The sequence below is a fragment of the Saimiri boliviensis genome, chromosome 3 (genome assembly GCF_048565385.1).
Source record: "Saimiri boliviensis isolate mSaiBol1 chromosome 3, mSaiBol1.pri, whole genome shotgun sequence".
Taxonomy (NCBI): Eukaryota; Metazoa; Chordata; class Mammalia; order Primates; family Cebidae; genus Saimiri; species Saimiri boliviensis.
Genome location: NC_133451.1, coordinates 6524839 through 6547583, shown reverse-complemented (window position 1 = coordinate 6547583; position 22745 = coordinate 6524839). Strand labels below are relative to the sequence as shown.

The following is a 22745-nucleotide window of genomic DNA, read 5'->3' as shown; positions in this document are numbered from 1 at the left end:
CTAGGACAGGTATCTCAGGTTGGCTGTGGGGACCAGAGACAGAGCAGGCAGTGTCTCACATTCCCGAGGGCCTCTCAAGGATAGACAGACAGACCCTCGCCCTCATCTTCAAACCACACCTTCCAGACAGGACCCAAAGCAGAGGGTCTGCAAACTGCATGAGCCTTGCTCACTCCCTGGGTTAACACACACTTTAAAGGAATCCCACAGCCACCGAGCGAAAAGCTTGCTACCTTGCATTTGATTCTGTGCATTGAAAGCAGCACTTGGCTTCACACACACGTTTTAAACAGGCCCCATTTTTCCATTTCTGCTTCTGTATTAGGGGAGCCCTCGGACTCTCTTGCAGCTCCGGAATAGGCGCTGAAAACGTGTGTTAATATTGCAAGAGCAAATATGAATCTGCAGTTGGGGCCGCTGGGGCCGGAGTGGCGGATGAAAGGTGGCAGGAGTCGTCTCCACCGGGCCAAACCACCTGTTGCAGGCGAAGGCGAGCGGCCTCGCTAAGCAGCTGGACGTCCGGTGGGCGGGGCGGGGCTGGGCCCGAGTCCACTCGGAAACTTTCGCTGCGGGCGAGCCAGACCCGCCCTCCGGCCCCTCGGGTCCAACCACGCAGGAGGAGGGCCAGGCCGTAGCGAGGCGAGGCGCACCATGATTGGCGGAGCTGTGGAGTGATTGGTGGGTGCACCGGCCGCTCAGCGGCCCGAGCTGGCGCCGCATCCGGGGGGCCGCGTCTGGAGTGGAGGGCGTCCGGAGGCCCCGCCCCTGCCCCGCCCCCTAGCGCCTAGGGCCGCGCTCGCCGGCGCCTCAGCAGCCAGTGCCGCTTGCTCCCCGCGGCCGCCTCTCTCCCGGCCTCTCCGCGAACAACTTTACTGCCGGACCAGAGGCCCGAGGGCGTCGCGGCGCCGCGTGCGGCCCACTCACGGGCCGGTGAGTACTTTTGGGCCGGGGCCTTGGCGCGGTGGCTGTGGGCAGCGCGCAGGAGGCGGGCGAGAGCCCTGAGGCACGCCTCGGGCCTCAGTTTCCCCTTCCGAGCTGATGGGTGACTGGTCCCAAAGCCCCGGCAAGGTCCCCGAAGTGTGAGGATCGGGAGTCCCGCCCGCTCCGCGACGCCCAAGGCTACCCCTGTCCCGGGCCCGGACAGGTGACCCGGGGGGCGCGCTCCTGGTCCCCGCGAGCTCCCGCCCGGAGCCCCGCCGCGGCCGGGATAGCAGGCCGGAGAATTAGAGCGGCCCGGCGGGCAGGCCCCCTCTCCGCGCCCCGCGCCCCGCGCCCCGCCCGAGTTGCCCCGTCATGCCCCTCCCCCGCGGGCCGGGGACCTGCAGCCACCTTCGGTGCCCGCCTTGCCGCTGGAACGCGCCTGGGCTCCCAGGAGGTGCTGCGGGGGGAAAGGGGGCTCAGTTCCCCGGGGGACCCGGCCCGCCCTAGGGGCAGCTTCGGGGTCACGCTGAATCTTCACAGCCCACTTAGGAGCGCCGTGGCCGTTCCTCTCCCTCTCGGGGCTCCTCCTCAGAGGGTTCGGGGGCTCCGTGGCAGCCCCTGGACCCTGCCTGGTGTGAACTCCGCCCTCTGGATCATTCGTTTTTTATTTGATCAACGAAAACTTTCTGGAGAATCCTGCCCAGCCCTTTTGGATGTGATGGAGCCCTGGCCTCTCACCCGCTTAGTAGTCGCTGTTACGAATTCCAAGAAAGTAGCATTTGCGAATGCTAGATTTAACCCCCTCCCAGATTTAACCCTCGGTAGCCTTAGGTGGAGAAGTTATCGTCCCCATTTGCACCCCAGGAAGCTGAGGCTCAGCAGGATTTGGTGCCAGCCCAGGACCACGGAGCTGATCAGGCAGAACCTGGTGTGAGGCCTCTGCCCCATCTCTCCGGAAGCAGCCCCGCCTTTCCTCACCTTGGACAGTGACCCTTGGCATTTGGCCCAGGGCTTTGCCGTTTGTAAAAGGCTTTCTCTTCTGCCAGCATCCATCACTCAGGGAGCTGTGCCCTGGGTATCCCATGTGCTGGCTGCCTGTTCTCTGCAGCAGGGGAGGGAGCCCACGGGAAGCCCAGAGGCCACCTTTGCCACTGTGCCTACCTGTTTGCTTCTGTCTCCAAGGGTCTGTGATTTCCATGGGGGCTCCTTTGTATCCAACCAGGGAGTTAGACAGAAGTTCCTCCACATTCCAGCCTCTTTTCCCTGCCTGCTCCTTTGTCGTCCTCCCTTTGCAGACCCCAGAAAACTTGGCTGGGAGACCCCATCTCATCTTCTTTCCCAGGATGGAAGAGCATGGAGGGGGTCTCTGACTTAGGCTTCCCCTGCCCATCCCAGATCAGGGCTGGGCAGGCCTCTGGGGCTGGTCACGGTGGGGGCCCTAGCTCAGTCGCAACCCTCAGAGATGCCTGCACTACCAGACAGACCCCAAATACCCATCCATGATGCTAGCGATAAGAACCGTAATAGGTCAGGAGCATCATGGCTAAATGGCTCCCGTCTCCTCCCACGACCCTACCTCAGGAAGTGGCAGCACCGCAGCCAGCCTCAGCCACAAACCAGGCCACCCTTGTGCCCCTCATTCCTCACTCCCAGTTGGTTCTCTCCCGTCTCTCCTGCCTCGGATGCCTGCCCTGATTCAGGACCCTCACCTCTCCCTGGACGGCCCCCAGCCTCCTCCCTATTCCCGATCCAGGCCTGGCTCCGCACAGCCCTACTGGTTCTTCAGCTGCCACTTCCCTCTGGCCTATCAGGTCAAGTCCACCTCTTGAGCCAGCATTCCTTTGGGCCCTCGGGGACCCCCCTTGCTGCTCACTCATCCTTCTGTGTCCTCTCCCCAGCAGTCACCTCCCAGCCACCTGCATGTTCCTGGCCACAAGGCTGGCTCACTGTCCCTCTGCTGTCTCCTCTCCTGGGCACACCCCTTGCTGGAATGCCCAGGTGTCTCTCCTTGGCTGGTTCCTTGCCTGCTTGTTCGGAAGGCTGTCAAGGCCTCCTGCAGGATTCCTGGCCTGCCTCTTCCCACAGTTGAGTGAGGGCCCCTTGTGTGCCATCTTTGTGAGTGCCTATTTAGGTGTTACCCTTCCCATCTAGACAAAGCTGCTCCAAAGCTGGCCCTGGATGAGACTTCTCTAGGGCAGGGGAGCCCAGCACAGTGCTTGGCACAAGATGGACCTACCCTCAGTTCACACCTGCTGACCATCCAGGCCAGGCCTGGAGCAGGTGCCAGGTGTGTGGTGGGGGCTTGGCCACTGTGGCTGTCATGATTGCTGCTGGGGGCAGCCCCAGTTCAACTCTCTCTGTGTTCGTGTGAATGTGCCACATTGGATAGAGCTGGAATGTTCCTTGGTTTGGCCCTTAATACTCTGAGCAAAAATAGGTACCTGGGATCCACCAAGGGCTTTGTGCCCTTGTCTTGAGGAGTAGCCCTGTGCCAGGGGGCTGGGTCAGGCCAGGCCAGAGCAGATATCCCAGGACTGGGACCTACTGGGCCTGCTCCCTTAGGGCTTGGTCACAGATGGCTTTTAAAATAACATTTGCTTTAATTTCAAAAACATTACAAACTCATTATAGAAAACTAGGGAAATACATTTAAAAGAAGAATAAAATGAAACCACGCATAATCTTTACCCAGAGATAGCAAGTATCTTTTTTAGAGGGCATTTTCTTCTATTTTTTTCTGCAGATAAATTTTGTTTTCATCCTAAACTGACTCAGGATAATCTCTTATGCTGCTTTCAATCCTTCCTTAACAGTGTTCTGCAGACGCTCTCCTTGTCTCTAAACTTTCGTGTATGAGGTCACGTTTAACAGCTGCACAGTGTCACACCGTATGGAGGAATGTAGATTTTATAGCCAGCTCCTTTCTGGACAGTGCTGAAAGTGCCATGTGATGGACATGGTGTGTGAGCTCCGAGGGCATGTCCAGTGACTCCCCTGGGCTGGTACTGATCAGAGAGTGAGAACATCATCCCGGTTTCCCGCGGGGTCTGTTTCCGAGGCCTTGGCTTAGGAGGTGGGGTTGTTCCTGAGAGAACAGAATGGGGATGGCCTGGGCGAGGGCCAGAGCACTTAGGGCAGAAGGCCCCGTGTGGTGATTCTGCTTCGGGTCTGAGTGGACGCCTGGTCCCTGCAGCCCTCCCCAGGGTGGTGGCCTCTCAGCTGAACTCCTTGGTGCCGGTGTTTGTGTTTAGATTGGATAAAAATACGCCTCAGTGCTCATGGGGAAAGAATGCTAGCAACTTTGCTTTTGTGGATCTTACACAGTGATGGGTTCTAAGCATTGCTCTGGTCACCAATGGGGAGTTGGGGCTGACTGCCCCACCATGCAGGCAGGAATCTGGGGGTGCAGAGCAGACGCAGCTGGGGCTGCCTGGATGCCAGGGCCTGGGGAATGGACTTGCTAAGGTCCCATAGCGTTATTGCCTGTGGTGTTCCTTCCCCAGGCCGGGCTGCCTCAGGCTTCTGCCCACATACATTAAGTGCTTAATGTATGCCTGGCAAGGCAGCAGGTCTTCTGAGTGAATGAGGTGGAGCCCTGCCCTTAGGGCTCACAGTGGCCGGTCACCCGTAGGAAGACTCAAAAGAGGAAGGAGCAGACAGCAGCCCTTCCGCCTGGAGCTCTTGTTCTGATCCTTATTGTCCCTGGGACTAACCATGACCAGGAATCGTTTTGCTTGTTTTGAAATAACAAGCCCTTTGATCCAAACCAGAGTTGGCCAACCCTCAGGGAACCTGGAAATTAATTGTCCCGTATTCATCCATTCTTACTAACCAGAGATTTTACTTTAAACAGTTTTATTTTGACAGCAGTGTGACATTCATGGTACATAGGCCGGCTAGAATCTGTCCTGAAATTCCTTTTGTGACATGTTTTCCAACCCAACATGCCTTTGTTTGGCACCTGGAGTAATGGCTTAGGGTTTTTTAATGCTCAATAGTTTGCCTTCTCTTCCATCACACACGTACTCCTCATAGCACCCCTGTGTGGGAGGTGCTATCCCCATTTTGCAGATGGGGAAACACATAATGAGGTCAAGTGGCCACTAGTCATGGTCACCAACAACCCACGCCCTGCTGCTTCTTGCTGTAACTTCTAGCAGAGGAGGGAGGGCTCTGCAGGAGAGGTGATCGCCTGAGTGCTGTGTTTACCTGAGCAGGTGAGGAAGGCAAGGACTCAGGACATAGCTTGGAAGCTCCCACAAAGGAGGTGTCACCAGAGCCCCTGACTTGAAGGGTGCTTCGGGTCTGGGCTGGGGGAGGTGGGCAGGAAGGCATTCTGGAAAGAGGGCCTGCAGAGACAGAAGTGTGGAGCTCAGCTGTGTGCTGGTGTGGAAGGGCGGCCAGTGTGTTGCAGTGAACATGCCTGGGGAGGGAGGGTGCACTGGCTGTCAGATTTCATAGTCATCTTTTTCAGAAATGAGTTTGCAGAAGCTTTAGCATTGGGCAGGTTTGGATTTGAATTTCAGCTCTGGTACCTCGAGCTGTTTGGCCTTGAGCAGTTCTCTCCCCTCTCTGCATCTGGGTTCCTGTCTGTGAAATAGGATGAGGTTAAAGAATAAAACATTCCCCATTCTCCCATCTATAATGCTGGGATGACAATAGGACCTGCCTTCCAGGGCCATGCGAGGAACTCACGAGAAAAGACAATACCGAGAACAGAGCCATTGGTATTAATGGCAGAGATGCCGTGGCTAGGTCAGCCCTCAGTAAAGGTGTCCCCTCTCTCTGTCTGAGAAAGCGGCACCTGACCTTGGGGTAGTGGAGGCCATGGAGGTAAGGTAGACCATGGCCACTTGTAGTTTGAAGACTTTTCCCCGTCTCAGGGGGCCTGGTGGCCTACAGGACCGTGGTTCTGTTTGCCCAGAACTTGTGAGTTCTATGTGCGATCCTGTATTTCTCTGCTACAGCTGACTAAGGGTGCACTTAGGTCTGCACGTGCAGTTAAATGGCTGGTTTTGTGGAAGGTGCTAGTTCCTGGGAGCTTAGAACTCGGAAACAGGATGGAGCAGGCTCCCAAACTTGACCACCATGGTTTGCACCTGGGGGATGTTTTAAACTAAGGGCTCAGTCCCTCCGAGGGAGGAATGTCTGGATTAAAATCTGCAGCGTTCTTGAGCAGCACAGATCTTATCTTTAGGACCCATTTCCAGCTGGGAATGGAGCAGAAATGGTTGTGTATGAAGCCTGGGGCCACTCCTGACTCTTCCAGTGACGACTATCCCCAAAAGTGTCCTCTGGGCACCTATTGGGGCCCACCTCCATGCCAAGCGCTGGGTGTTCACAGGTGGCCAGGACCCAACTCCTTCGTGCTGCCCATGGCATCTGTTCTCACTGGGTCCTCACAGCTGCCCCCATCCCCATTTTCAGATGAAGAGGCTGAGGTGCAGAGAGGGATGTGGCCTGCTCAGGACCACACAGCTGGTAGGCTCAGAGCCTACCAGGAGCACAGGGCCGCGGCAGCTTGTGGCTGAGAGCCACATTCTCTGGTTACCAGCCTTTCCCTGCTCTGTGCCTCAGAGGATGGCTGTGACCCTGAGCTTGGGAGGGTGATTTGGGAATCTGAGGAAAAGTTTCTGCAGCCTCACACAGCAGGTACAAGGTCCAGCAGTGTTGGGAATCTGCACCCACCCCTCGCGCTGCTTAGCTAGGGCCCCATCTGGGTCCCGGGGCTCCGGGTCTTGCAACGCTTTTAGCTGTGTCTGTGGCTGCTGGTTGCCCTTCGTTACAGGAATGGTGGTGTTTTTCCATGTTGCTAAGCAGCACGTGAGGGCCTCTGTTGAATAAAATAAAGCCGGCGTGGCACGGGTCACAGGATCTCTGTGCACTCTAGGCTCTTCTAATGCCCCGACCACACTGTTTGCCTTAGTTTGCTTTTTATTGTGTGTTGATTTCTGGGGCATCAGTCCTGTGACTTTGGTGCCATGGGTAGGGCTGTGGAGCAGCAGGCCTGGGTATGCCCGGCTCCACCAGTTGGGCTCCCCCTCTTCTCTCCCCTGCCCTCCCCTCCCCTCCCCAGCTCTCCTCCCCTTGCATATTTACATAACTTTACTCAGCACCAGTGTATCAGTTTCCTAGGGCTTCTGTAAGAAACTACTAGAAACGTGGTGGCTTAAAACAACAGAGGTTTACTCTCTGATGGTTCTGGAGGCAAGGTGTGGGCAGGGTGGGTCCCTCCGGGAAGCTGTGAGGGAGGCTCAGTTCCTCGCCTCTGTCCAGCTTTTGGCAGTGGCCAGTGGTCCTCATGCTCCTTGGCTGCCATCACCCATCTCCACACAGCTGTTACCCTCCTCCTTCCATAAGGCCATCAGCTATTGGAGCCAGGGCTGGCCTACTCCAGGCTGATCTCATCTCATTCAAGATCCTTACATATATCTTCAAAGACCTGTTTTTCCAAATAAGGGCGTGTTCACAGACACTAGAGGACACATCACGTGGGGCCCATTTCAGCCTCCTGCAGCCAGACTCCACATGGGTGTTCTCTGGGTGTTGCCATCATCATCCCTGTTTCTTGTATGAGGGAAGACCAGGGTTGTGTGGCTCATGTTTGGTGAGGAGGGACTCCAGGCCTCGGCACGTCCAGGTCTGAGATGGTCAGTGCGCTGCCATCTGTAGAGTCACATGGGTGAGTGTCCTCCCATGGTTTCCTCCCTAGAAGCAGAGCTGGCCTGTTGGGGCTGCACTGAGTGCCAGTGAGATCCTGTGCAGAGTGTCTGGCAGCTCCTGCCCGCCTCCCTCTGCTTTCCTCTCTCTCCAGCAGACAGTAAGTGCTGGAGCAGACTCTGCCCCTGCTAGGAGTGCCTGACCCTGGCTTTTCTTCCTGGCAGGATGGACTCCAACACTGCTCCTCTGGGCCCCTCCTGCCCACAGCCCCCACCAGCACCGCAGCCCCAGGCACGCTCCCGACTCAATGCCACGGCCTCACTGGAGCAGGAGAGGAGCGAAGGGCCCCGAGCCTCCGGACCCCAGGCCAGCCCTAGCCCTGGTGTTAGAGATGCAGCGGCCCCTGCTGAGCCCCAGGCCCAGCGCACCAGGAGCCGAGAAAGAGCAGACGGCACCGGTAAGGGGTAGCCTGGGAAGCCCAGGCTGGGGCTGTTCAGGGACAGCTGGGTGGGAACGGGGTCCAGCTGCCCCTGGAGGGTCCCCCGACCAGGCCTCCTGAAGTTCAGCATTGTGCAGCTCCCATGCTATGCACAGGTGTCCTCTGGGGCCACCCAACTCCTCTGAGCCTTGCACTTGTCACCTGTGCAGCCTCGGAGCCTCGCACCTGTCACCTGTGCGGCACCTTCTCAAGGTGGTGCTGGTGTGCACCCCCGCTCCTCTGCAGTCCTGCTCTTCCCAGGGCCTTTGCAGCACTTCTCAGCTTCCGTTTGCAACAGCGTCTAAACATGGAATAAATTCACGGGCCCTCTGTAGCCAACTAGGGTGGTAGGCCAGAGGCGATAGCCACATTCTCAGGAGTGAGGCCAAATGCGGGCAAAGCCTTTGTTGCCAGGTTTCTCCTCTCCCTGAGGGAGACGTGTGAGGGATGGAGCATCCTTCACCTCTATCTGGAAGCAGGATTCTGGGGCCCTGTGTATTCACAGCAGAGCTGAGGCCCTGGGTGTCACAGCAGAGCTGACTGAGGCCCTGGGTGTTCACAGCAAAGCTGACCAAGGCCCTGGGTGTTTGTTTACTGCAGAGCTGACTGAGACCCTGGGTATTCACAGGCAGAGCTGGGGTCCTGGGTGTTCACAGGCAGAGCTGCCCGGGGCCCTGGGTGTTCACAGGCAGAGCTGACTGAGGTCCTAGGTGTTCACAGGCAGAGCTGACTGAGGCCCTGGATGTTCACAGGCAGAGATGGGGCCCTGGATGTTCCCAGGCAGAGCTGACTGAGGCCCTGGATGTTCCCAGGCAGAGCTGGGGCCCTGGGTGTTTGTTTACAGCAGAGCTGACCGAGACCCTGGGTGTTCACAGACAGATCTGGAGCCCTGGGTGTTCACAGGCAGAGCTGACCGAGGCCCTGGATGTTCCCAGGCAGAGCTGGGGCCCTGGATGTTCCCAGGCAGAGCTGACCGAGGCCCTGGATGTTCCCAGGCAGAGCTGGGGCCCTGGGTGTTCACAGGTAGAGCTGACTGAGGCCCTGGGTGTTTGTTTACAGCAGAGCTGACCGAGACCCTGGGTGTTCACAGGCAGAGCTGACTGAGGCGCTGGGTGTCCACAGGCAGAGCTGACCGAGGCCCTGGGTGTCCACAGGCAGAGCTGACCGAGGCTCTGGGTGTTTGTTTATAGCAGAGCTGACCGAGGCCCTGGGTGTTCAAAGGCAGAGCTGACTGAGGCCCTGGGTGTTCACAGGCAGAGCTGACTGAGACCCTGGGTGTTCACAGGCAGAGCTGACCGAGGCCCTGGGTGTTTGTTTATAGCAGAGCTGACTGAGGCCCTGGGTGTCCACAGGCAGAGCTGACCGAGGCCCTGGGTATTCAAAGGCAGAGCTGACCGAGGCCCTGGGTGTTCACAGGCAATGCTGACCGAGGCCCTGGGTGTTCACAGGCAGAGCTGAACAAGGTCCTGGGTGTTCACAGTAGAGCTGACTGAGGCCCTGGATGTTCCCAGGCAGAGCTGGGGCCCTGGGTGTTCACAGGCAGAACTGACTGAGGCCCTGGGTGTTTGTTTACAGCAGAGCTGACCGAGACCCTGGGTGTTCACAGACAGATCTGGGGCCCTGGGTGTTCACAGGCAGAGCTGACTGAGGTGCTGGGTGTCCACAGGCAGAGCTGACCGAGGCCCTGGGTGTCCACAGGCAGAGCTGACCGAGGCCCTGGGTGTTTGTTTATAGCAGAGCTGACCAAGGCCCTGGGTGTTCAAAGGCAGAGCTGACTGAGGCCCTGGGTCTTCACAGGCAGAGCTGACCGAGACCCTGGGTGTTCACAGGCAGAGCTGACCGAGGCCCTGGGTGTTTGTTTATAGCAGAGCTGACCGAGGCCCTGGGTGTCCACAGGCAGAGCTGACCGAGGCCCTGGGTATTCAAAGGCAGAGCTGACTGAGGCCCTGGGTGTTCAAAGCAGAGCTGACCGAGGCCCTGGGTGTTCACAAGCAATGCTGACTGCAGCCCTGGGTGTTCACAGCAGAGCTGACCAAGGCCCTGGGTGTTCACAGGCAATGCTAACCGAGGCCCTGGGTGTTCACAGGCAGAGCTGGGACCCTGGGTGTTCACAGGCAATGCTGACCGAGGCCCTGGGTGTTCATAGGCAGAGCTGACCGAGGCCCTGGGTGTTCACAGTAGAGCTGACCGAGGCCCTGGGTGTTCACAGGCAATGCTGACCGAGGCCCTGGGTGTTCACAGGCAGAGCTGAACAAGGTCCTGGGTGTTCACAGTAGAGCTGACCGAGGCCCTGGGTGTTCACAGGCAGAGCTGACCGAGGCCTTTGGTGTTCACAATAGAGCTGACCGAGGCCCTGGGTGTTCACAGGCAGAGCTGAACAAGGCCCTGGGTGTTTAAAGGCAGAGCTGACAGGCTTGTTGGTTCCCTGGTGGTGGTGTGAGGATGGTAGGTGTGAGCCAGGGAGTCCGGCCCGTGGGCACCTTCTCTAGCCCATTCAGGCCTCGGTCATCCTCTCCTTTTGCCAGAGAGGCCATTGTCTGGGGGGCTCAGCCCCAGGTCATCACTGCCCTTCCCGCCTATGCAGAAGCCCCAGACCCATGGTGACTGCTTACTGTGTACGTCAGCCTTGTCCATGTGCCAGGGCAGGACTCCTCATGGCAGTCCTGAGAGGGGAAACTGAGGCACTGAGTCTTGGTGACTTGCCTAAGTGACCCAGCGGGTGAGAGATGAGGCGCTCGAGTGGCTCAAGTTTCCTTCTTGCCCTGGTCACCTCACTGACTGTGCCACAGGGCCTCCCTGTTGTGATCACAGTGAGCTGGACAAGCCCTCGGAAACTCACCACTGCCTGGGCCCTGTTTGTCTTTGCATCTCCTAAAAAGATCACTGTGCTCCTCTGCTTTGTTTTGGAGGCCTCTGGGCAGGCAAGGGCCTGACCCCAGGATTTGGGCCCAGCCTCATGGCTTTGGGGAACAGAAACCAGGGCTTGGAAGCTTGGTTTCAATCTGGGTAATGAGAAGAGCCCGCACAGGACAGAGTCCAAGAGTGTGTGTGTTTCAGATAAGAAGAGTCAGGAAGCAGATGTGGTTTGTTTGGCCTCTGCCTCCAATGTGGGGGCAGTGAAGAGCAAGCCTTGGGCGCTGCCTGGGAGCCCAGCCCCTAACGCTGGACCATGCAGCTGGGGGCAATGGGCGTCCCATCTCCCAGTCACTGGTCATTGATGTCACCACAGCAGGCCTGGTCCTGCATGCCCAAGGGCTGCAGGGAGGGCAGGGCCCAGGGTCCCTGCAAGTAGCAGCTGCTGCGAGAGTCTTATTTAGCTTCCCTGTCCACCTAATAGAGGTGGGTGAGCCTCAGTTAAAATACCAATAGGTGACAGCAAGGGTGGCTATTTAACTGACGCCTCCCCGAGCCAGGTACCTTTTTAGGGCATTAGCCCACTTGCTTCTCCAATAGCTCTGGTAGGCAGGCTCTGCTGCTGCCCCATTTTTCAGATAGGCAAACCAACGGATAGAGGGCTTAAGTAGATAACCCAGCGTCCCTAGGGTGGCGAAGGGTGGAATGGAGATTTGAACGGACACTGGAGCCTGTGTCACTCACTGTGGTCCTCAGGTCAGCTGTGCCCAGGGATCCCCATGTCACAGGGTCAGAGAAGTACACAAGGCCGGTTGGCCTGTCTCTAGAGCAGTGCCTAGCCAGGCCCTGGTGACAAGAATGAAGGTTCAGGCCTGCCCTCCAGGAGCTCTGGGCAAGATGGGAGACAGGAGTGAACAAGGAACTACATTCTGGGGGCTGAGTACAGCACTGGGGACAACCCGAATTATAGTCCCCCAGGGAGCCCCCAGAGGGTCTGGTCACTCTTCAGGGCATCAGAAGGGCTGCTTGGAGGAGGCATCATCTGAGCCTCATCTGAGCTGCACCTTGGCCTATACACTTGGGAAACAGAAGCAGAGCAGCCATGGGGTCGCCCTTCTTTGGCTGCCTCCCTGAGGAACTTCTCAGCTTCCATTCGGCAACGTTGGGCAGGGGCTGCCTGAGAAATGTCACTGATCTGGAGCCCCACACTTCCAACCTGTCCTGGCTCTGTGGCCTTGGCAAGTCACCTGCCACCTAGGGAACCACCGCTGATGGGTCAGGGCTTGGAAACTCAGGTGCTCCTGGGCCCAGACAGGTAAAGAAAACAGTGACTCAGGCTAGAAAGGAGATTGCAGGGAGTTGTGAGGCTCTTGATGTCCACGTGCCAGGGCAGGACGCCTCATGGCAGCCCGGAGAGGGGAACCTGTGTCTTGCATGGAGTGGGGATGCCCACATGCTGAGATGTGTTGTCTGTTCTGATTTTTGACAAGGCTGAGCAGCCCAAATCATGCCAACAGGCCAGGGCCAGCACCTGCCTGTGCCAGCTCTGCTGGTGCTGGGCGTGACTGCTGAGAGCGGATGGGCGAGGGGCCGCTTCCTCACAGGTGGCTGTGATGAGTCCTGCGCTCACCTCAGTGTTGCCTTCAGCTCTGGGGAGACCTGCTGTTCTGCTCAACAAGAGAATGGAGCTGGGCTCTTCACACCTGGTCCTAGGTGACCCAGCAGGCACAGAGAGGGGTAGAGTTGATGCCAGGCCCCACTCAGCCACCACGACGGTGCTGTGCGAGGCCACGCCGTGGCAGAGAGCCTGTTCTGGGCCTGTTCTGTGCGGCCCTGGGGCTAAAGGGCAGGTTCAGATGCACAGAGGGACTGGCCTGGTGAGGGTGGGAGGAAGGAAAGCAGACCGTTTCCTGAACCTTAGCTTCAGGCTGGGCATGCTGGGGCTAGCATGTCCTTAGCCTGTGCTAAGGGTGCTAAGCATGCCGCTCTGGTGGGCACTGAGGCCTCCTAGACCCCAGCCTAGGCCCCACCGCTTCCCACTCTGTGGCCCTGACTCTCCTGCTGCCTTGGCCATTCACAGGTCTACCAGCAGGACATGGCCCGGGGTTGGTGGAGGAGGAAGGAGGTGAAATTCAGGAGCTCTCAGAGCCGTACCCACCACTCTGCCTCTGAGCAGTGGCACTCTTGTCTCTACAAGTCTCTATAGCAGTGCTGCCACCGCCTTGGCCAGGGCCCACCCTACTATGAGGTGTCCCAGCTCACTATGAGACTCCATGGCAGTGAGATGCCCTTTCTGCTGACCCCGGTGTACCACAGTGAGCGGCCAGCCTGCACGACTGCTGAATCTGCCAGGCCTCCCAGCCTCTGGGGGTAGGGGGATTGCTTTGGCAGCCAGAGGGACACAGATACAGATAGGAGTAGGAACCCTGGGAACGAGGTACAGGAAGCACCACTCAGGAAGCGCTCCCCAATGCTGACCGAGGCTGCACTGCCAGCCAGAGCCGCTGGGCGAGGAAGGGAGAAGGGTCTCGGAGCGTGGGGAAAGCAGGTCCCCTAGCTACTAGACTGAGGGTTCTTCCCAGGCAGAGAGGAGGGACACAAGACCCATAGGGAATTGGCTGTGGTGTCAAGAGGTCAGCCAGGCCAAGCAGGACCCTGAGAGTCAGGGAAAGAAGAGGGGGTTGTTGTGAGTGGGTGTAGCTGTTAGAGGGATCATTTACATCAAAGGCCAGCCAGGAGGCAGAGCAGGGAGGGAGGAGTAGCCGGGCCACAAGAAGGCTGAGGGACAGGTGGACAGGGATGGGAGAAAGTGAGGGTGGCCTCCTGGTTTCTGGCTGGGCTGCTTGGTGGACGGTGGTGGCACAGCCTGAGGTAGGGTCCTGGGGGTGGTTCTCAGCGGGGTCCAAGCATAGTCTTTGATGGAGGTGAAAAGGGTCCCAGGAGCAGCTGGGGCTCTGATGTAGATGTGGGAGTGTGTGGGGCCTCCACTGCCCTGGGGACAGGCACAGCAGGAAGTGCTGCTGAGGGTCCTGCTGGCTGCTCAGGTGCGTGCTGTTGATCATTTAGGAAGCAGCTGTCACACCTGTTCTTGATCCTGACCTGGCCCATCTGATTGCTGTGCTCCTGCTGTGTCCTCCACACCACTGTGAGGACTGAGCTCAGGGTCAGGTGGGGCTCAGTCTTCTGGGAACGTGGCAAGGTGCCTGTCCTGCTTGTGCTCCAAGCCTCGGACTTCACCTCCAGGAAGCCTCCCACCGTCTGCAGTCACCTGCACAGCCCCAATTCTCACTGATGAACATGCTCGTTCTCGACGGGTCCAGGGCAGGCTGCAGTGAGCTCAGGGGTCCTGCCTCTCAGTTTGGTGCCCTCGGCTCCTGGCACTCAGACTGGCATGTGGTCATTGCCCAGGAAAGGTACACTGGGTCAGTGATGGGGGCCCAGTTCGCAGTCCCTGCGCAGGGCCTTTTAGAAGGCTGCCCTCCTTGCCGGGACCTCCAGACCACTGTCTGCCCTGTTCCCGCCCCAGAGCTCAGGCAGCTCTGGGAAGAGAGGGCTGAGGACCATTCAGCCTGTTGTGTTCATTCACTAGAACCATTGTCAGTGTAAGGCTGATGGGATGCCTGTGGTGCAGTGACCCCAGCTGCCCCATGTGGGGGGATGCCCGAGTGGTACAAGGCTACCACCCTGTGTGGGCCCTGTCTCTGGCACAGGGATGATGACAGCACACAGCACACTCTCTTTTCTTTCCACCTTTCCCTTTGACATGGTCCCTTGTGGTGGGCGTCATGAGAGGAGCAGAGATCCTGGAGGTCAAGCTTGTCCAGGACCAGCACTGAGGGAGGCAGGGCAAGGGCAGCAGCACCCTTAGAGAGGGGAGGATGACGTCACATTTATTTACATGCCTAAGATCACACTCAGGTTTTAAGAGCATTTGACGTACATTCAACAAGTTTTAAACACTATGGAAGCATGTCTAGATGCATGAGTAATGTGAAAGTGGAAGCCAGCTGCCCTGCTCCCAGCCCACTCTGGGAGAATTTTGTGCACGTTTGGAGCCAGTTGTTTGGGAAGGGACACCCCAGCCACTGCCCCTGGGGTGGGTTTGATGCTCTGTGTATGGGAAGAAACCTTCTTTCCATCCTTTTCTATTTCTGCAGAGTTCTGCTCAAGTCAGGGAGTTGAACTTGGCAGTTCAGCTGCTCGGCCAGGCAGGTGCTGTGTCCTGGGCTGTGCTAGGATCTGGGGAGGCAGCTGCAGGCCTCGTTTGCAGTGGCTCCCTTCTGGGACCCCTGTTATTCCTCCTCACGTCTGCTCGCTGTGTACTGTCCAGTGCTATAGTGGAAACTGGGGGCAAGATGGGTGATGCCCATGGACATAGATGGCACCCTTGAAGGCTGGTGGAGTCTGCGATAGATGATGGATGATTACCCAAGTTTCAGCAAGAAATGGCAGTGGGCTATGCCAGGAGGGCGTGCATCCTGGAGGAGGCCCTAGCTAGTGCCTGAGAAATTGAGGGTTGTTGACTGATTCCACCTGTCATCCATGACGCTCTCAAATGCATAGGGCCTATACATGACAAGTAATTTAAAAGATAACTGGGCACAGTGACTCACGCCTGTAATCCCAGCACTTTAGGAGGCTGAGGTGGGCAGATCACCTGCGGTTAGAAGTTCAAGACCAGCCTGGCCAACATGGAGAAACCCTATCTCTACTAAAGATACAAACAATTAGCCAGGCATGGTGGCACACACCTGTAATCCCAGCTACTCAGGAGGCTGAGGCAGGAGAATCACTTGAACCTGAGAGGCAGAGATTATGGTAAGCCGAGATCACTTCATCCATTGCACTCCAGCCTGGGCAACAAGAGCAAAACTGCATCTTATAAAAAAAATTTAAAAAAAAAGATTATGTATTGGGGAGATGTCTTGAAATGTCAGGCCACGAATACCTTCTGTGAAAAATTAATTATGGACTAGAATAATCTTTTTAGATCACCATATATAGGTTTGGACCTTCCATGTTCTGATTTTTTTTTTTTAAAGGGAAGAGTTATATGACATGTGAATTTAGTCAAGAAAAGAGATTTGAATTCACAAGAGGTGCTGGGAAGTACAGCAACAGCCCCAGAGTCTGCTGGGGAAGTGGGGAGGGAAAAGAAAGCCTCCTCTTGTGGACACCAACTCTGGACCACTCACTACAGAGCATCCCCTTTCAACGTAAAGCATCCTATCAGATTGATGTTAATGATCAGATTGAAGCTGCCTCAGAGGAGTGATGTGACCTGCACCAGGTTACACAGCACCTTATGAGCATGGGTCCACATGCGGGTCAGCGTCACTGTGATCGCTCACGTTGCTCTGTGAGCCATGGCCTTGGTGCCTGCAGGCTTTGTGTCTACAGCTCCTCTAGGGATAGTCAGCCTGCTGCTGAGCCCCCGGCCAGAAAGCATGCTGGGGGGCTGGCAGGGTGACGGCAGCAAGGAGGGAGAGCTGCCCTTGATGGATTCAGGGAGCACCAAGGTCTGGGGCCTCTGGGGAGGGGTGGGTGTCCAAAAGGGCTACCCTGTGGAGCCTGATGCCATCTCTGAACAGCGTCCTTGAGAGGCCCCGGCAAGGAAGTTGAGGCTGAAACTCTGGGGAGGAGTCATGTCCAGGGAGAGTTACGTCCTGGGAGAGTTATGCCCACGGAGAGTTACGTCCTGGGAGAGTTACGTCCTGGGAGAGTTACGTCCAGGGAGAGTTACGTCCTGAGAGAGTTATGTCCAGGGAGAGTTACATCCTGGGAGAGTTACGTCTAGGGAGAGTTGCGTCCAGGGAGAGTTACGTCCAGGGAGAGGCGCGTCCAGGGAGAGTTACTTGCAGGCAGAGGCGTGTCCAGAGAGAGTTACTTCCAGGGAGAGGTGCGTCTGGGGAGAGTTAACTTCGAGGGAGAGGTGCGTCCAGGGAGAGGGACGTTCAAGGAGAGGTGCGTCCAGGGAGAGGGACGTTCAGGGAGAGGTGCGTCCAGGGAGAGGGACGTTCAGGGAGAGAGGGGCATCAGGGAGAGGAATGTTCAGGGAGAGAGGCATCAGGGAGAGGGATGTTCAGGGAAGAGGCACTTCCAAGGAGGGGTGCCTCCAGGGAGGGGTCTTCCAGGGAGAGGTGCATCGAGGGAAAAGGGCATTTCGGGAGAGGGGTGTTTAGGGAGGGGTGCATCCAGGGAGGGGGACCTCCAGGGTGAGGGGCGTCCAGGGAAAAGGGTATTCAGGGAGAGGGGCATTCAGGGAGGGGGACATCTGGGGAGAGGAGCCTCCAGGGATGGTGGTGTTCAGGAGAGTGGAACATCTGGGGAGTGGAACCTCCGGAGAGAGGGGCCTTCGTGTTGGCGAGTTGCCCATCCAGAGAGCTGGAGTGCATGTGCCTGACCACGAGAGCTTTTGAAGAATCCGTCTAATTCCTCCCTTCTCCAAACACATGCCTCATCCTGTGAGGGCCTCCTGCCACCTGCAACTTGGAGTCATCCCAGCCTCCCTCTGCCCTTTCCAAACTGAGTGCGACCCATTCTCTCTGACTTTGCACCTAGCCATGTCCCATGCTGTCTCCTACTGGAGTCATGTCTCCTATACACCTGGGTCCTCTGAAGGCAGTGGCCAGGCAGCCTTTGGTGCTGCAGAGCCAGCTCAGAGCCTGGCACGGGCTGGTTCTGGGAAAGCCCTGGGTGAATTGGACCAGAAAGGCTGGTCCTCAGTGTAGGGTCACTGGGAACCAGGCAGGCTTTCACGTTGTCAGCCAGGCTTGGGTGAAATGGGTGCAACTGCGTGATGCTTTTGTCAATTCAGATAACTTGTTAGGAAGTAAAATACAGCATGAACTCTAGCTGATGTTTGGATCCTTGGTCTAATAATTCAACTGCAGAACCTGTGCTAGGAAAATCACTTCTCAAAAGAAAAGAAGTGGTTCACGGCACCATTTTGTAAAGCGAGGTTATTGGGAGCAACCTACAGACCTGACAGAGAGGAGAGGAGAGGCCCAGCAACCTGAGTGTGAGTCTCCCTGGCAGATCTAGGAACCACCAAATGGGGAGCTGACGGCAGTGCATCATGGGAAACCTGAGAGCAATCCTCTGCTGTGGACGGAAAGTTTGTGTCTCTCCCATATTCCTGTGCTGAAATCCTCTTGCCCAGTCCGATGGTGTTAGGAGGTGGGGCCTTTGGAGGTGATGAATCATGAAGTGATGCCTTTACAGTGGGATTAGTGCCCCTATAAAATAAGCCTCAGAGAGCTCCCTCGCTCCTTCCACCCTGCGAGGAGGCAGCCAGAAGACCTGAACCAAAAACAGGCCCTCAGCAGACACTGCGTCTGCAGCAGTGTGATCTTGATCTTGGACTCCCCAGTCTCCAGAATGGAAAGAAACCCGTTTCTGATGTTTATAAGCCACCAGGTTGGTCTATGGTATTAATATTTTTGTTACAACAGTTCAAACAGACTAAGACATTCACTCTTAAGTAGGAAAAGGTAATGTCAAGATGTATATACACTGATCGTAATCTCCAAAAATGTGTTTATCGTTGGTATAGTCAAGGACAACATGAACTTGATTTGCTGGGGTGCTGGGCTTTGGGTACAGGTTTTTTGTATTATTTAGGTCATGGGCTTTCAAACATGAGTCCTTGGGACTTTCTAGGGCCCCAGCTCAAGCCCTAAGCCAAGGAGCATGAGGGTGGGACTTGTGTCTGTGCTCCCCTCCTTTCCATGCCTCCCATCCAAGAGCTTTGAGTTGCCGTTGAAAACCACCTTACCCATGCAGAGTTTGCTCACCTTGCCCTGGAGCTGTGTGTGACTGGAAGGCAAACCGCTGCTTTGTGGACATCTTCTCTCTCTCTGGGCCTATGTCTCTCCGTACTCCTAGCCTGGATTTGAAAGTGAAGTAGCAGCAGACCTTCTGAAGACCCTCTGCCACTCCTGCCGTCCTTCTGACAAGCGACAAAGTCTGGCTTTGTGACATGTGTGTTTGTTTCTTCTGTGTTAAAGGGCCCACAAAGGGAGACATGGAAGTCCCCTTCGAAGAAGTCCTAGAGAGGGCCAAGGCTGGAGACCCCAAGGCACAGACTGAGGTGAGGACTGCAGTGCTGGCAGGGAGCTCAGGACCCAGCCCCCAGCACGGCGGGCCTGGCCACGAGCTCCGCAGCCCACAGAGAAGCGTTGGTGTCTGAGATCAGGGTCGGGAGCCAGCATGGTGCACCCACCCTGCCTGGGCTCCGTGTTGGTGGGATTTCCATGTTCACTGTGCCAGTTTTCCTCCTGGCACTCCTATGGGGAGCAGCACTCATCTCCCTTGTCCAACTCACACCTCGTCTTGGGCATCACCTCCTCCAGGATGACCTCCTGGCTTCCTGCAGCTGCCTGCTTAGAGCCATCCCTGCACATACACTGTGTATGCTGCACATTCTTGTCTACCTGACTGGCCTTTCACCTGGCTGTTAGCTGCATGCACAGGGCCCTCAGAGCAGTGACCATTCACTCGGGCATCAGCCAAGGGCTGGGCTTTGTGCCAGTGCTCGGGACATAACGTGGCCCTCTCTTCATGAGTGACGGGTTAGTGGAAGAAGCACACCAAAAAAACCCACGTAGAGAGACACAGAAATACAATGATTTTGAATTATGGTAAGGGGAGAAGCCAGCAGAATGCTGAGACAGGAGGCGGCCAGGGGTCCTGTGTCCTCTGAGGAGACAAGTTCTCACCACCTCACTCTTTGTCCCTTTGTACAGGACTCAAGCAAGTGACCACAGTTATCCTGAGCAGTTTCCCACCCCTTCTTCTCCCTAAAGAGGAGAAAAGCTTCCATGTAAAACCATAAATTAATTTCTGGCCAGGCACAGTGGCTCACGCTTGTAATCCCAACACTTTGGGAGACAAGGCAGATGGATCACCTGAGGTCAGGAATTCAAGACCAGCCTGGCCAACATGGTGAAACTGTGTCTACTAAAAATACAAAAATTAGCCAGATGTGGTGGTGCATGCCTGTGATCCCAACTGCTCTGGAGGCTGAGACAGGAGAATCGCTTGAACCCAGGAGGCAGAAGCTGCAGTGAGCTGAGATCACACCACTGCACTCTAGCCTGGGTGACAGAGCAAGACTCCATCTCAAAAAAAAAAAAAAAAATTTCTTTCCTGACCTCACAGCCATATTGTACTTTAAAGTTCCTCCCACATCCTCTTACCCAGGCATTTGGAGGCTAGGGGAGCATAGTGAGCCCTTTTGTGGGCTGTCTATGCCCTGCGCCTCCCTTTTTCCATCCGTAGAATGAGAAGTTTGGACCATTTCAGCAGGGATTTTTTTGCAAAGGGCCAGATGGTGAATATTTTGGACTTTGCGCAATCTCTGTTGTGTTGCTCAGCTGTGCCGTGGAGCATGTAAAAACAGCATGGACAACATGTAAATGAGTGGCCGTGGTTGCATTGCAATAAAACTTCATTTGCAAAAACAGGTGGTGGGCCAGTGCCAACCCCTGATTAGCTGGCCTCTCTCCAGCCCTGGCTTTCTCCTGACTGTTTTGAGAGGTGTAAAGGACCCAGTCATGGTTCTGATTTCCATCCACTGATGGTGAGCCTTGGCAGGCAAGAGCAACTCAAGGAAGACAACCTGTATCAGTCGGAGTCCGTAGCTCCCTCACTCTGCCGATAGGGTGGCCATACCTGTCTCACCATGTTTTGTGGGGGATTGAGTAGCCAGAGGCTCAGTAGGGCCCTGCCTAGTGAAGATGCCCAGTGTGACCCCATTTTCGTCCCTTCCTTCCTGGCCTGGGTGACAAAGGGAAGTGGGTGAAAGGAGGTGGGCTGGCTGGGAGCGTGGGGCGGGAGAGGGTCTGAGAAGCTGGAGGTTGACCTGTGTCTGGCTTGCAGGTGGGGAAGCACTACCTGCAGTTAGCCAGCGATGCGGATGAGGAACTCAACAGCTGCACCGCTGTGGACTGGCTGATCCTTGCCGCAAAGCAGGGCCGGCGGGAGGCTGTGAAGCTGCTTCGCCGGTGCTTGGCAGACAGAAAAGGTGGGTCTGGGTGAGGCTTAGAACAGCCTCTGCAGGGTCGAGCAACTTGTAATACCGCTTGCTAACTGAACAGCTAAAATATTACCAAACCTAATGCTGGCGAAACTGTTTTGCTGATGGCCTTATCATTTTAGACACTTTCTGGACCTAATGTGAGATATTTCACAGACCAAGCCATTTTCTTTCTCTTTGGCTTGTGTTGATGTCTCCAAGTGGTGACTATAAATCCTGCTTCCCTGCCGGGTTCTGATCCAAATTGAGACATCGATCCTGGGTTCATCTGAGGGGCAGCTTCCCTGACCCAAAGTTGGAGACTGTGTCGTGGCCTGCAGTCAGAGCGGCCCATGCCCCTGATGTGATGTCCATCCAGTCTGCGCAGACCAGCTGAGGGGCTGTCGGCCCACGCAGACCTGGGCAGCTGCACTCACTTTGGAAGGAGCCAGGCTGACTCTTCAAAGATAGGTGCCTTTCTTTCAGACAGAGGGGCAGGGGAGGAAGGGGATGCAGCTCAGGCCATGGGTGTTCAGTTAGGACATTGTCCTGCCCAAGGGAAGTGGCTGACTGAGGTGCCGTGGGGCAGTGTGCTTCCTGAAGCTTCCATGCCTTAGGGAAAGATGAAAGTGGGTGTCACAAAGCTGTTTTTTCTAATGTTATGTATTTTCAGATTGTAAAAGTATGTTATGCTTATCATAGAAAACTTGAAATATATAGAAAACGTAAAGATACAGAATACTTAAAACCTTGAAGCCCAGAAGCAGCTCCCCGTATTTTGGTGTATTTCCTTCTGGTGTCATGTCATAATTTTTTTTTTTGAGACGGAGTCTTAACTCTGTCACCCAGGCTGGAGTGCAGTGGTGCGATCTTGGCTCCCTGCAACCTGTGTCTCCCAAGTTCAAGCAATTTTCCTGCCTTGGCCTCCCGAAAAGCTGGGACTACAGGCGTGCACCACCATGCCCAGCTATTTTTTGTCCTTTTAGTAGAGATTTGGTTTTACCATGTTGGCTGGGCTGGTCACGAACTCCTGAACTCAGGCCATCTACCCACCTCGGCTTCTCAAGGTGGTGGGATTACAGGCGTTAGCCACCACACCTGGCCCGTGTCATGATGTCTTAAGAGTTACATTTATTATACAGAGTTTTTCTTTGAAAATTAAACTGATGATTTTGAGAAAACATAACAGCGACATTGTTAGCCAGAATTTCTCACCAACCCGGCCTGCTAATTCCAGAGCAGTGGAATGGCGGAGCAGGCTTGGGCAGTCCCACGGCTCATTATCGGGAGCCACGGTACTCTAGAGGCTGCTGGGGCAGAGCGTGCAAGGGAGGAGGCCAGTCAGCCCCATGTGTTCCTCCCAGCTGCACACACCTTCTGGTGTGCAATTGTGCTTTCTGATTTGAAAAGAAAATTTGGGAAATGTTCAAAAGGAGAAACACATCCAGACCTCCATGTGAGTCCTCCTAGCGTCTGCTGCATTGTGCTGGTGTCCCAGGCTGTCGGGGGTAAAGGGAGGAAGGCAGCGTCTGCCCAGTGGTAAAACCTGCCCTCCCTCTCCCCACTGTCCGAGTTTTCCTTAGAAGGGCTGGGCTGTGCGTGAGACACAGAGGGAAGCCCTGTGGACACAGGGGTGGCCCTGCCAGTGCACCAAGGCTGGCGACTCTGCAGTGAGACCGATCAGGGTTCAAGATAGCTCTGCCTCTTTCTGCCTGTGTGGCTTTGGGTGAGCCAGAATGGGGCCCTGTGCCTCGGTGTCTGTACCTCTGAGAGGGGGATAGCGGTGCCTGCTGGGAGGATCCTGGGAGGGTGAAG

General features: G+C 56.2%; 1 protein-coding gene across 2 annotated transcripts in view; it reads left to right on the top strand.

The window, feature by feature from the left end:
- Window positions 1–777: 777 nt before the first annotated feature.
- Window positions 778–22745, top strand: part of WFS1 (wolframin ER transmembrane glycoprotein) — a 37477-nt gene continuing 15509 nt past the window's right edge. Inside the window, exons 1-4 of one of the 2 annotated variants that reach the window (XM_039468081.2) lie at window positions 778–930; window positions 7806–8038; window positions 18922–19004; window positions 20795–20939. In XM_039468081.2, the coding sequence (XP_039324015.1) occupies window positions 7807–8038; window positions 18922–19004; window positions 20795–20939 (460 nt within the window). In that variant the 5' untranslated portion in view covers window positions 778–930; window position 7806. The remainder of the gene's footprint in view (window positions 931–7805; window positions 8039–18921; window positions 19005–20794; window positions 20940–22745) is intronic. The other variant, XM_074395868.1, reaches the window with a different exon arrangement.